The sequence below is a fragment of the Atractosteus spatula genome, chromosome 6 (assembly GCF_055471065.1).
Source record: "Atractosteus spatula isolate fAtrSpa1 chromosome 6, fAtrSpa1.hap1, whole genome shotgun sequence".
Lineage (NCBI taxonomy): Eukaryota > Metazoa > Chordata > Actinopteri > Semionotiformes > Lepisosteidae > Atractosteus > Atractosteus spatula.
In genome coordinates, this window is record NC_142711.1 from 30441246 (window position 1) to 30456826 (window position 15581).

Here is a 15581-nt window from a genome sequence, read left to right on the forward strand (position 1 = left end):
TTGCCAAGAGAACACACTACATTCCCATGAGCACTCACATGAGCAGTCCACTGCCACAGTGAGAACTTGCTCAGGCCACCTCTCTTTTCCAGTTTTGATTTAAACATCAGGAACCAATCTAACAATCGATCGCCTCATTAATAAGCCTATTTCTGACTTAATTCTCTGCTAGATCAATGATCCGATATTGAGTTCCCTAGAGTTGTAAAAGCACTCTAGTCACCTCTACTTGAACTACTGTATCGGCTTAGCACAGATTCCTTTACTCCAGTTACTGACAGCCCTTCACCTGCTTGCTGTGTTGAGTAGTGGTAGAGGTATGAACAATATACAGTCCTTAGCATGTTTGTCTAAGCCTAAATCTTTGCATACAAATACAAATCTTCAATGTCCAAGGCAAATTACTGCTACCAAAACCCACTACATACATAACCACTGCTACCAAATCGATATGGCTGCCAAGCATTACCACTATCCTAAGAAACATTTTATGTTTTGAAAGTCACAGAGGTTCAAAAAGTATAATTTTACAATGTCCTTGATATATTGAATGTAGTTTGTATCAAAGGCCGTAAAAACGTGTGATAAATTCCAAATAATGTCCTGTGTGTGTGTATGAACTGTACAGCATGTGTCTTATGTTAAATCTGAATTGAGTGTGTCCCAGTTGCTGCCTTTTAATGGTATTTCAGGCCATGAATAACCCACCTGAAACGGAGCAGTGAGATGTGAGAAGACTTTTTTGGATTCCTTGTTTATAGCCCACACCGCACCTTGTGTCCATGACCTTACAGCACCCCAGTGCTGATGGGATCCCTCCCCTTTTTCTCTCCACCTTTTTGGGCATAAAATTCCATGGTGGTCCAGGGTCCTGAGACTGAGAAGCTCACCAGACTCTTGCTTGCCATCAGCGACTCCTCTTCCTCCCACCTGCTCTTTGACTTTCACTCCACCCTACATGTGTGAGCTCACTGTGTCACCCTGCACTGAGCTTCCATTTCTATCTACCATCTATATACAGTATCTATGTACCATATCACATTAATTAGGATTTGATGTTAACTTCTGAAACACACAAAGGGACTACTGAATTCTTGGATACAAAAAAAAATCTTTAATAAGTAAATATTACTCAGATTTTTGTACAGAGAACTCTTTAAATTGTATTTTACAAAACTGAAGTTTAACTTTGCTTCAGCAGTGCTCAAGGGACAGCATTACTGTTCAAACAGCTGTTCTTCCATTAGATCTTTATTAATATGTCCTGTAATTAAAAAAAACAAATGATACATGAGATTTTTAATTTTACTTTTTCCATACCAATAATTAAAAACTATTCAGATTTATGGTTTACACATATTTATTGCATATTACATATTAGTAATGCCATTTCTATCAATATTTTCTGACATATTCTTCATGTTCTGTTCATTGCATTGTGCAGTACAATTAATAGAACACAGTTTATTAATAATATTTCTTAGCCTTCAAAGAACAGATAAAACACATAGAAAAGCATGTGCTCATTATTTGCAATCACATTTTAAATTGTTCAAGCTTCAGTTACACTTCACAAGACAAGACAAGACTCAGACATTAAGGAGAGCTTCTTGGGATTATGTTTGTCTTTTTCTCAGTTCCTACCAAAACAAGAGGGAACAAATATTGCATATGTATGACAGTTACCAGTAAAATTACATTGGAATTCAGTTAAAATAGAGTTAAAAATCACATTCAGAACCCCAAACAGCAGTTCCTCAAGCTTTCAAACACGTGAGCTAATCAAGTATAGTTTCTGTTAATCCTAAATGTTGAGGGAATTTAAAATTCTAGGCAATTTCTCTGCCATTCCCAGTCAGAAGATGAGTGTCTGTTTTGGCTCTGCCGAGCTAGCTGCCCTGGCTCTCACATTGCTTGTGCTTCCGCAGAGCCTGCAAGAAGACCTGCTTCACTTGGCCCATCATTTCATCATACAGCCGAAGATCTTCCTCCTTGCCCTGCAGAGTGCTCTTGAGTGCCATCTTCAAAGCCTCATTCTCATCCAGTTGGATCGCAAGCCTACAGAGTAAATGTTTTACATATCAAAATATTTTAAGGAATAAATATATGCGCATATTTATTTTTCTGAATCTGTTTGAGTCCTGTCTCTGTTATTTCTTTACCTTTTTTTTCCCTCTAACACTAAATGGTTTTGAATTGTAAACCATTTACTAAGCGTGAAAAAGTGATCATATGAAGTGATTTCAGAAGGGCACTGAGTGGACAACAGTAATTATAGCACCCAGATGTGTCCCATAGTAAATGAACTAGGTTGCAGGAAGAAAAATATAACTAAAAGGCTGTGATCCAATTTAGTCTATAACTCTAGCAAAGTATGACTGATAGTTTTCTCCTGGATGCATCTGTAGTTGGGTAGAATGAACTGGGGGATCCTTAGCTTACACCACTTAAAGAGTTTCCAGTAGCCAAAAATCTGTCTATCCTCCTTTAACAAAAGCCCTGCTCTCTGCAAACCTGGAATGTGAAAAATAGTACATCACAATATGCATTTCAGAACATGTGTGCAATTTGTCTCTTTCTTTTCTTTGGCTTGATGCAGCTCTTGTACCAGTGAATTTGGTTTAATATTAATCGGCTGTTAAAAATTACTGTTGTTTAGTTATGTACAACAATCTCTCTTTCATGGGGTATAAAGGGGTAAAATGACTAGCCTTAAAATTATTAATTATATATGTATTTATTTTGGTAATCCATTACTTCTTAAGAGTTGTGGGGGGCGGAGCCTAATACTGGAAGAGAGGATATCAGACAATCACAGACACACACGGAAAGGAATGCGTACACATTCACACCAGGATCAATTTTCCCAGAAGCCAATTAAACTAACAGTATCCCTTTGGACTGTGGAAGGAAACAGGAGCACCCATAAAAAACCCACAAGAACACAGGGAGATTATTCAAACTCCACGCATACAGTACCCCAGGTGCAGAACTGAACTCAGGGCCCAGCATTGGGAGGCAACACTGTGCCACTGCACTGCCCTATTATTAATTATCAAAAAATGAACAAACGTTTGATCATTGTATTTATCTAAATAATTAATAACCTGCAAAGATAAAATACAGTAATTATTATGTGAACTCATGAAAACTAAACTAGTTAGGCACTGAAGCATGGTACAGGTCTGGTAATGTCTACCTGATTATGACATAAAGAAAAAAAAGTTATGCACAAAAATCCCTCTTTCGTACTTTGTTTTTAATTCATTGACTTGGGCTTCTAATGTTACTCCACAGAGGGTTCCCTGAAATGTGTCCTGGGTGTCCAGCTGGTTTACAGTGAGCCCTGTACAGCTGGCAGAGGTACCTGTTTTCAGAAAAAAACATTGAAAATGAACAAGTAAATAAGAACAAGACATTTTTTTTCATTGTACTTATTTCCTTGGTTAAAACTGTTGGCAATTTTCAATTGTTGTGCAATTCATATTAAAACCATTGTCTCCACCAACAGTTGCTCTTGCATACACATAATTAAAAAAGCTTGATAGTGCACCTACTCCATGTTAGTACATATTCTCATGCAAGTAAAAAAGGAACCTACAAAGATCATTCAGCAAAGAAATGTATGTTGCGCTTTTATTGTTATTTAAGAAAAAATTGCTATTGTCATTTTTAAGTGATAGTGTGAAATAACAGAAGTGTTTTAATAATTCCTTACATTTACATACTGCTCTTCTGGAGACTCCACTCAAAGCACTTTACAGGTATTGGGGACTCCCCTACACCACCACCAGTATGCAGCCCACCTGGATGATGCAATGGCAGCCAAAGTTTGCCAGTACACTCACCACACATCAGCTATCATTGTTGTCTGTCCATACTGGGGGAGCAGGACAGCTTTATGGGTGGGTATGCTGATGTAGCATTTTTTAATGTGCATTCCCACTCTTCACCTTGCTTGTCACATCTCAAAAACACACTTTTATTTTAGTATCTGGATTTCATTACACTTTCTAGGTTAAAAAGGGCTAACGTTGAGTCTTATATGTATGGAAACAGTATTTACCCCCCCTGTTCCTGTTTGTTGCTTTGTGAGAGCTTGCTCCCTTGCTTGAATCCATCTTTGCCTTTTCAAGCTGCTGCTCCAGAATCACAGCTCGCCGACGCTCTACCTGGAGTTTCTGCTCTGCCTCCAGACGTTTCTCCTTTGCCTCTTCCTCTCTGTCATGAAACCCAAGTCATGGAAGTCAAATACAGACAATTCTTACCAATTTAAATAGCAATCTTTAAATTGCATTGTAACGGTAAAATACACTATTCAAGTAAATACATGTATAGTAAATTGTAAATGAGCTTAAAACTTTTTCAAAACAGCATTTGCATACATATAGTATGTTATACAGTATATACAATGAATGGTGCGTGGAACATACACCTTACATAAGCTTATGGTAGGAACAGACCAGAGTCCTACCTCTTCCTTAAAACATTCACCAGTTCCAGAAGTTTATCTCTCTCCACCTCTGCAGCCTGGTACAGAGCCTTGTACTCAATGCACTGTGCCTGCAACAACTTCAGCTCAGCAGCATTTGAACTGTAAAAAAAGGAGTCACTTTTGTCTTCCTGAGATATCAAAGACCATCATCTATGCTTTATGATTTAAATAATTTTAGTGTTCAGTTTTTATGACTCAACAATTTGCTATCATATCATTTTGTTGTCATGATTACCACATTGTTGAAGGGAAGACACTGATGAGTTAACATAAACTTCTAAATCTCTTTAATTTCGGTTGCTTCTTCAGGTTCAATGTCACCTATCTGATATTTATATTTTACGCTGAATGCATGCAATACTACACACTTGTCAACATTAAATTTAATTTGCAAGGTGTCTGGTGACTGTAAGCTCTTCTGTTTTTGCATTATCTACACACTTTGTGACTACTATTTTAGAGTGAAAATCACTTATACAAATTAAAAGAGTAACAGACATGCTGTAATTCTCATAACTACTTATTACACCAATTGCCATAGACATTAAATAAACCCAGTTGGTTTTCTCCTTTTATAAAAGTTACTTGTTTTTAATCCACTTGCATACAGTGCTGACCACTCCAAAAGATTTAAACTTGGAAATTACATTTTACTTTTAGAATGTTTATAAGAAACAAAATGGATATTAAATATGTTACATAACAAACTCTCTCTCTATATATCAATTGCTACTGTTGATTTCCTAAAGAAATTTAACATGAATCCTGATTATTCCCTAAAATAATGTTAAGATGGCACAGAAGAAAAGCAAACAAAAGTTACTGACCCTACTGCAGAGCTGCTTTTTGAAAGAGGATGAGTAGCTGCTGATTCCACAAGCTTGTGCCCCAGTTTGGAAATGTCACTACAAGATTTGACAGATAAGAAAAGAAAAATAGAAAACAGGACTCACTCACTCATACTGTCTTTACCATAACCTACTTTGAAGAGTATTTACAGTGCCTTTGAAACGTATTCAGTCCCTTCCTGTGGTGTCCCATTTCGCGAAATTACAAAATGGTACATACACATTTTTTAAACGTATTATTTTATTCAAGCCTAAATGCTCAAACTGAAAATTACTAAAAGGAAGAAAAGTTACTATAAATGTTAGCAAAGACTAAAGAGAAAAAGAACTGATATGTTATTCAGACGAGTGAACTCAGTAATTGATGGAAGTACCTTTGGCAGCAATTACAGCCCAAGTCTATTATCTATCTAGCCTATCATGCTACAATAGTCACTGATTCATCTTATCAGAATTGCAGAAGCTCTGTCGTTGTTTGTAGATTGTTTATGGAGAGCTGTTTTCAAGGTTTTCCACGGGTTCTCAATAGGATTCCAGTCAGGATCTGCCAAGACATTTTTGTAGCTCCTTATAAGCCCCATCAGTACATTGACAAGGATATTATTGGCCCATAGTCATTGTTCTTTCATATCAGCCACTGACGTTTAAATGTCTTTTTTCAGTGTTTTTTCAATCCCTTTCCAGTTTGCTCCTTGCCCGGCTTTTTACTTTACATGAACAGCCAGATCTTTGCACAGCTTTAACAGAGTTGTTTTGAAAAATCCTTTTATTGCACACAGACAGAGGCACTAAACTAACTGGCTACTTAAGGTCATTTTCTACTGCAATCATTACTTTTAATTTCTTTTATATTAATATTCATATTACTTCCTTCTTTTTGTTTTTGCTTTGATTGTGTAGACTCAGTAATTGGTGTACATAACAAATATAAATTGCTACTTCAAAGTGTCATCTCTTCCAGCTTTTAATCAACAAAATGTGAAAAAAAAACTGTGCAAAGGACTGATTACATTTGCAAGGCACTGTATACAGTATAACCACAGCATTAATGAAAAATATATGAATAACAAATAAGCAGTTATGCTGAAATTGTATCTTCAATATGTACTGTATTTGTGTACCAAGTGTACATCTACTGTAATTATTAAAGTTAATGTAATTAAGGAACCTAATTAATAGTTCAAATAATGAATAAAAGAACTACAGGTTCTTTTTTATAATTATTAAGCATATTCATTATTTTTGTACTTGCTGGATTGACAATAAACGTTTCTTATTGACCCTATATATATAAGTTAAAGTGCAATAAATGAAGATAAGTAAGTAAAATCATTCATGGGTGCAGTGGTCATACCAGGTAGAAGCCACTTTTCCAGTGTCATCGCCTCCTCCTGTCAGAAGTCTGGATCCACTGGCAGCACCACTATCCATCTTTTCCATTGATTGTAAACTTTCCACAGCTTTAGAACTAGACTCCTCACTAGAGTGCCTCTGGAATTCATCATTGAATTAACAGTAAGACTTGAAGATTTTTAGTTATTATATTTCAACTGATTTTTAGCATATTTTGACCTTTATTCATGTGACAACAGCAAAATTCCAAACTTTTGACTATAACAAATTAAGTACAGAAATTATAAGAACTGTAAACTGAGATCTGACCACAGAAAATAAAGACTGTTACTCAGACTGTTATTTATTTTATAAGTTTAAAACATAGAAGCCCAAACTATAAATTAAAACAACACAAAGCATCGGTTGACAAATAATTATTAACAGAGGAACCAATTACATTCCTGAGCCCAACTGCAAACAGTAGTTTCTACTTAATGTGCTTATGTTACTGGATTTTTGGCAGTACAGTGCCTCTGGTATCAACATGTTTACCTTGAGTGACAGTTGTCTGACTTCTTCTTCAAGCTGTTTGACCTTAGCTTCCCTCTCAGAAACCATCTGCCTGAGCTGCTGGATGAGCGAGCCATGCCTCTGGGCCTCTGTGTTCATCTGCTGGCCAAGAGTCTGCTGAGCCTCCTTGGTCTTCTGCTCATGCTGGCTGAGACGACCCAAAACATCCTGCAGCTGTTTCTGTTGCTTCTATAGTGGGGAGGGAGAAGGCAGGCTAAAATTAGGCAGTTAGCAGTGATACAGCAATGTTACAAACACTATGGAGAAAAAACCTCCTTCAACAATATGAAAAGTCTTCAGACAAACCAAGTTTTATGTGATTGTAAAGCAAAGAAGTTATTACAAAGCTAATCAATTACAGTTCTAATCTCTCAATTCTCAAAGAGCTCAATGTTGAAAATGACCGAAACAAAGAATAAGCACATCGATACCAGAGAATGAAAGCAAATACTCTTAATGTGACTTATTCACTTAAATGTAATAAATGAAGAAAAGAGGTTGAGTTTACAAAGTTGAATTTATATTAGCACATTCAAGGGTTTTGTTTGCTACCATGTGTTAGCTTATAATTTACAATTTAGTCAGAAAATGTACAGTATCTGCTTTTAACAAGTGTTTTTCTACTGCACACAAATTAAGAGCACTATCCATTTCAAAGGCAAGATAAACTTGGCTCCAGAAATATAAATGAATGTTCTTACCAGTAAGGCATCCACCAGCTCATCATCGTGCTTGCCCTTGTCCAGGAGGGTGGAGATCTGGCTCTTCAAAGACTTCACCTCATTACTCAGCACTTTGTTTCGAGCTTTGGAGCCCTCTAGCTTCTTCCTTTGATCCTCGTAGTCCTTCTGGAGAGCTTCATGGTCACTAGTGATTTTCTGTGTGATTAAAACACATGAAGACACTGTTAACTACACTCTTGAGAAAATAAATTAATTCCTTCTTAAATTATTATTTCATAATTCTAGAAATATAACGTCTATATTGCAAGACCTCAAGGATACAACATTTATAGGTAACTTGGCTGAAATGGTTAATGATTACTGGGGGACTATGAAAATTTGTGTTTGCAAAACTAGAAAAAAAACAGACAAAAAGCAGCAGAGCCTAAATGCCTATAGCATCCCCTGGGAGCAAAGTCGACTACACACTCAGTGCATACTCTGCTGGACTTTAAAGGCCAAACAACAACTCCATCTGTGGTTTTCTGTTAGAGGCATCATTAAAGCTTTTGAATCAGTTTCATTTCTGCAACTACTGATTTTGACACCAAAATCTCAACCAGAAGATTATTTCTAAAATAATGGCATTGTAAGAAATAAAAAAAATATATAAAATTAATTTAATTTACCAGAATTCGTAAAAAAAAACATCAGGGACCACAGATATTTATAAAGCACATGGTATATTTAGATATCCAGGCAGCGTTTGTTAAGGTTTCATAAAAGGTTAATTTTCTAATTAAAAGCTGAAGATAAGGGTATCAGCCAGTAAAGGTGCTCTCCCGAGCACAGGTTAAGTTCTGTACGCTGTAATAGTTATTTTTCCTGTATTACATTACAAAATGTGTAAATGTAATATACAAATCTATACAGGACTAATCAAGACTGATTTGATTAAATATTTAATTTCATTATTTTATTAAATAGACATTATGTCATGCTTATTTTTCTTTTTTTCAATAAACTTTTTTTATTGGAAAAAACATTGAGAACTCAAAAACAAATAAAAAGGATAATATGTCCCTGTTGTTTTTGTGATTATTTCATGTCTTTAAATAAATATTTTTAGAGAAAACACAATTTTCAGACATGTCAGGTATACATTTCAAAATCATTCATTCACAATACCTCTAAAGCCTCTTTCTTCTCTCTCTCCATGGTTCGAATACGGCTGATATTTCTGTCTTGTCCTGGGGCTCTATGAACTGTCCCCAGTCCCAGCATCTCCTCCTCAATGCTACAGGCAGACATTTGCTTTCTCTGAGTACCCTGTGAAAGCTGCATCTCCAGTTCCCGTACCTGAGCACGACCAGTGGAAAGTGGAGAAGTAATACCTGAACTCAAAAAACACATGATCTGAACACTCAAGACATCAGCTTATCTTAGCCTCAGCCTATTGAGGAGCAGCACTGTTGAGGCCCAAGATAATGTATTTTTATGCTCTTTGTTACTTGCCTCAGATTTGATTTTCAACATAGAAAAAATCAGCAAACTGAGTCACAGATATGCAGGCAGATCATTCCAATAGCTTTTCCACTGTAGGTGGATATTATAGAAAGGCTCTGTTTTTTTAGAATATCCATTTAGCTTTTTTATTTTAATTGTTTACCATTTATTCTATAATAACCTAAATAATAATGTGATCTATGTTTTTACTTTTTTACAAAAATGTAGATCTTTTCATGTTAAAAAAATAAAACAATGGAACTTTTAAAGCATATTCATAATATATTTCACCATGAACTGTTTTTTTGTTGACTGATTCCCAACCCAGGATCTGGTGTACCACTGCATCTTCTAGACTTTGCTCCAGCCACGTTCTTAATAACAATATCTGGAAATACCTGATTTCAGTTTTCTATTTAGGGCATGTTTTTAAATTTGCCTTCAGCTCTTAAAAGGTCAAATCAGATTTGTATTTCATATTAATCTGATACAAGTTTCTGAGTCTCAGAGCTATTCCCATTCTGGTGTGGTACCTGAAATGTAGCTAAATTAATATCTGCAGGAGGAAAAGAAATGTGGCAGTGTTGGCTACATTGTCATTCACACCCATGTCTGCTCATCATAAACTAATTGCCTATTAAGAGCTACTTAGACAGACGTAGAAATAAACCAATTGTCAAGAAAATGCTTATATATGCTGTATATGCAGAATATGCTGAACACATTACCTTTGAATTAGGGTCTCTATGAAATGTAGGACTGAGTGTAGAAAAAAACAAAAAGACTAAACCAATAAGCAAACAGATAAATGAAAGTTGGCAGCCAGCACTGGAGATTTAGAAATCATGTGGAATGAAAACCAGCAGACGCAGTGGTATCTCTGGATTGAGACTCAGAAATACTAGTCTAGTTTATTGGCATCATTATATGCTACAGTGTGTGGCAAGATTAGACAATGTATTGTGAGTGAACAAATTGCAACAGCACCTAGAACTTGGAATATAAAAACTGATATCTCTGTATGTAAAAAAACAATGGAGATTAATTAAAGAATGCATTTTGTGAATATTTTCTCACCCTGTTCTGTAAGGCCAGAATCTGTTGAGAACGGCCACGCCAGTTCCCAGGGGAGCTCAACAGCTGTTGAATGTTAACTTCTTCTCCAACCTCACTGGTCAGAACCTAAAATAGATTCAACCACATGACAAATCTTATAATTTACCCACCTTCAGTAACAGAAAGAGCTTGGGCTACAAAAATGGATAAGCACTGGCTCTTAAAAATGCTCTAGACAGGAATCTTTATTTGGTAGACTCAAATTTTAGTCAGCAGAAGTGAAACAGTTTATCATAGCGTCCAACGACAACCAAACCAAATATAAAGTATTTTTTAAATAGTTATATTGTAGCAATTAAATTAACGAAAAAATATTTCTCCAAACAAATATAGAATGTTTAGTTTATATTAATGTCATTGAAATCCCTTTTCCCCCAGAGAAACTCTGAAAACATTCAAGGAGTGAGCAGCACTTAAAAGCATCATTCACTGGAAAAGAAAACACAAATGAGCTGAGTGCTGCTTTTAACAAGTCAGCTATTATGGTTCACTGACAGATTGGTTAAAGCAACAAACTCAACAATTATATCATACGTGTGGAGTGAACAGGGGAAGGAAAGCCTGTCAAAATACTGCACAAATAAAGACAAATTTGTCTCTTTCTTCTAGTCATTCACTTTTCATTACATGAAAGAACAAGAAAGAGCAAAGACCTTTTGGGCAATTTTCAGCTCTTGCTTCACAGCTTGGATCTGGTTACGGTACTCTGTCATTTTGAAATTGGCTGAAGACAATTTTTCTTGTAAAGCTTTCACCTCAGGACTCAAAGCCTTGAAAACAGAAGCAATAAAGCTAAAGTAATTACCAAGCACAATAGGGAACACAAAAAATGTCAGCTTAATTGTCGAAAGGACTAGAAGAGGAGTTGAATATCATTAAAACATCTTTGTGCTAAACAGTTCTCTTGTTAGACACTAAGATTTTGATTTGATTAACATTCAGGTTCTCCAATTTGTTTTTACTATTAACATATTTTGGACAGGTTATCTCATTCACAAATACCTTCAAAGAAACAAAATGATTTCTATCTCAATGTAGACATACTGTGATTCATAGCAAATCAGCAGACTGTTGCTATCAAAATGAGAAATGTATCATACTCTGCATTGAGAATGAGACACCAAAGTGAAATGTTAAAATAGCAAAGGTCAAAGTAGAAAAAACAACCCTGTAATGAGTATTTTAAGACATTTTTCATTAACAAAGTTCTAAATTATTTTCATTTTCAGTTTTTGTCTTTGATTCAGTATTGTTTAGGATTCAAAACAATACTGTAGGTGTCTTTTACTGTTAATCAATGAAAGTAGTAAGAGCTCTTACCAGAAGGTCCTCTGATGTCCCTGAAGAAAGCTGTTTATTTCCTGTCTTGCCTTCACCACAAGTACGACTATTTGTTGTCTGTAACTATAGACAAGAGTGATGGAAATGAGGTGCAAAACTTCTATCATACAGAATTTTTATTACTTTTTTTTATTTTGTTGTATTTCTCTCATGTAATCAGTACAGACTGTACAGGGAACAAACTGCCCAACAATGAAATCCCCTTGAAAACACCCCATGAAAAGGGACAATTAAAAACATCCAGTCTATTATATGGTTTTGGGTGATTGGAGGAAACTGCAAATCTGAAATCATAACCAAAATCCCATTATTATTAGCACTACTACTACTACTACTACTACTACTACTACTACTACTACTAAATCTAACTACTAACTACTAAATATCCAGCTCAAATTATTTGCACTGCAATGTAGTTTAGGAAACTTACTTTGTTAAGAATAGATCACAGGCAGATATATTGAAGTGACAAGGGAAAAACTCCTGCTTATCACATTAAATGCAAAAAGGTACAAGGCTGCTGCCATTAAAATACTTAAGTGAATTAGTTTCATTATTAAAAACAAGACAGTTATCAAATTAGATTTTACTTAATAATGTTTGATGAATGATGTACTGCATGATAAAGCTAACTCTGACCAACACCACAAACATCAGAAAACTAGTAAATGAAAAATATGCAGTACAAGATGGGAATTCACAGCATCTTTTGCAAAAGAAAAGGCTGATATATATCTACAAGTAACATTTTGCCTATATACATTTTTTCTTATTATATGCTGCCTTTGTCATTTGCTTCTGTTTTAGATTTAGAGCATTTCAGTTGCTGATTGATGTCATCTATTCATAGCATGCACAAGTGTTTGCTCTGAGGAAGTGACTTCCCCAAGGAGCCTCTTTTAAAATGCAAATGCAAGACATTAACGTGCTCATCAAAATCACTAGGAAATGTAAATGAACCATGACTCAAAAGTTGTGCTCAGCACTGTTGCTGTCACTAATGCTCAGGCCCTCCATTCGTCACATGAATGCAAAAACCATGTAGTGCAATTTTATTTTGCCAGACATATACAATATATCTATCTAAATCTGTCTTCACACTGGTAGAGTTATGTCCCCTAAATAGCTGCAAAGGTAGGGCATAAATTATGAACACAATACCTTGAAATTTAAACATTTCACCATATAATTTATTTTGCTTAATTTGCACTGGTTATGTATGATTTGTATAATTAAAAGGTATTGTCTATAAACATTTTCCATCTTTTGAATCATCTTTAAGTGAGGACATATTGTGCAGTGCAGTTTCCCCCTTTCTTACCAAATGTATGGTTTTTCCCTACAACTTTTTTTGTACTGTACATTTTGACACCATCGACCACTTTTATGCTTTTAAACATCCATGCACAACTGTACTGGGAAGGCAGGACAATTTCCTTTTGAGTAGCTCAATGAATAACTCACCTCCTTCTCGAGGTCTTTCAACCTGTTGCTCATTTGTTTAACCTTGGTTTTCTCTCGCTCTATTTCAGCTGTCAGCTCTCGGTTCTTCTTTGACAACTCAACTATCTTAGTTGCAGCTGCATCCCCTGCCAGACCAGATGTGCCTGATACAAGTCGCAAAGAACTATTTAACGACGTGTCAGAAGGCACAATCATAAAACAAATGCTAACTATTCCAACACAGTTAAAAACACAGCCCATGTAATGGACCCCCTGATGGGTTTGTCAGCTTGATGTATTAATCTGAATCAAAAGCTTGCATGATTAAATAACAGTTCAAGTAATGTTAAAATTAACAATGAAATACAATCAAAACATTTTTGATTTCAGAAATTCTTCAATTTGAAGCCATGAAAATGACATTCCAAAACTAATTTGTAGCTGGAAAGCCATTATTAAGTTTTAATAACCAATATTCTGTCTGTCACTCAACATAAAAATAATTCCAGAAGTTGTGTGTCATAACTTATGACACATTGTTTATTTTGAATAAATTATACCTGCTAAGGCCAGTCTGTCTTCCTCCCTCTTCTTTTTCAGGTGCTTAATTTCAAAGTCCTTCTCACTCAGGAGTTTGTAAAGCCTGCCATTCTCATCACACAGCTCCCTCATCTGCTCGTGAAGCTGCTCATTTTCATCGGCTAGCAACCTGGAAACACAGGTCGATGATGCTACTTGGTGTGTCATGATGATGGGAGAAAATCACAGTTTCACAGATTTGACTACTGAACTCAAGTGCTAACAAAACCAACAGGCCTGCAATTTTGTCAAAAAATAGGGGCATATGGTAGGTTACAGAAAAGAGAAGACCATGCAATCTGACTTACTCACCTGGCTATTAGCAGACATTAAAAAACATCTAAAGAATTCAAGACTCTTCTTGATTGCTCTTCAAGACTCAATATCCACTGTTCTCAGTCAAGAATTCAGTTGTACGTATTTTTTAGTTGCAGCCATGTGATCTTTTTTGTTATGCCAATTCAGAAGAATAGATTTTTAGCCCCTTTGAATAATGTATAATTATCTAATCATCCATGTTCTGTCCAATTAAGGGTCACGGGGGAGCAGGAACCTGCCCTAGCAAGTAATACTATAAGTGCAAGGCAGGATACACCCCAGAAAGGATGCCAGTCCATTGCAGGGCACATACAGACACAAACTCATGCCAGGGACCATTTTTCCAGAAGCCAATTAACCCATCAGTATGTTTATAGATTGTGGGAGCAAACCTGAGCACTTGGAGAAAACCCATGCAAACAGGGGGAGAACATACAAACGCCACACAGACATCATGCCAGGAAATGGGCCCAGGGACCCAGCTCTGCAAGCAGCAATGCTAACCACTGTGCCACTGTTGACACCCTTGTATACTGTAATTATATTAAAGAACATATCTATACAATGGGAACATAATTTTATTATTTCTAATCCATAAATATCATCATATCTACTATCTATAGTAGATATCTACTATATATTTGATATAATCTCAGATGCTATTATCCTTGCTTTGTTCTAAAAGTTACATAGTATAGCTAGAAATTATTTATCACTTTTGTGCCATAGAGGAAGCTTACTGTTTGGAATTAATGGGGGTAGCCCATTAGGGGTGAGGAGCAGTTCCAGCTTGGGACTTAAACATTTGTTATTCCACCTTGTGTTTGCATCCGCTGTGGGATCATCATCCGGCTCCAGAAGATTCAGGCCATCCTGGACGCCGAAGGAATCTGTGGCAGTGCCGGCCAAGGCTTGCCGGCTCCCCTGCTCCTTCTCTCGCTTCTTCTCCAGCTGTCTCTGGAGCCGCCGCCGCTGCTGCTCCTGCAGCGCCTGGAACTGTTGCCTCAGGCTCTCGGTCACCCCCTCGTCACTGTCCATCGCCAACTGAGCCAACTGGCATCACCCTGTTCCCTGAATCGTTCAAAACCACGCCAGTTTAAGAATGGATTGTCCGGAATAAGCTCCTTCCAGGATAAAAGGATTCTCACGTCTTTTGGGGGCACTTTCACACGATAACGTGCAAATAATAATAAATGCGGTCAGTCAAACGAAGCAATAGACATAGCCTGCACACCCAACTAATCAAACAACTGTTACACGTTAAAGAGGAACTGCATTTTTAAATTTGGGGGGGTTATAAAGAATCAGCATTGATGAATTCGTTTCAAACTGCAATAAAAGTAAAATGTACACAGTAACTTGTAAAAC

General features: G+C 36.3%; 1 protein-coding gene across 1 annotated transcript; it reads right to left on the reverse strand.

Moving 5' to 3' along the window:
- Window positions 1-1096: 1096 nt before the first annotated feature.
- ccdc13 (coiled-coil domain containing 13) lies at window positions 1097-15284 on the reverse strand. Its single transcript, XM_088919580.1, has 16 exons — window positions 15031-15284; window positions 13877-14025; window positions 13338-13480; window positions 11853-11936; window positions 11186-11302; window positions 10494-10598; window positions 9099-9269; window positions 7950-8126; window positions 7231-7437; window positions 6698-6834; window positions 5323-5400; window positions 4475-4594; window positions 4067-4221; window positions 3253-3367; window positions 1910-2058; window positions 1097-1264 (listed from the first exon to the last, which is right to left on the reverse strand). Coding segments are annotated over exons 1-16 (2130 nt in total). The 5' UTR covers window positions 15252-15284; the 3' UTR covers window positions 1097-1262.
- Window positions 15285-15581: the final 297 nt, after the last annotated feature.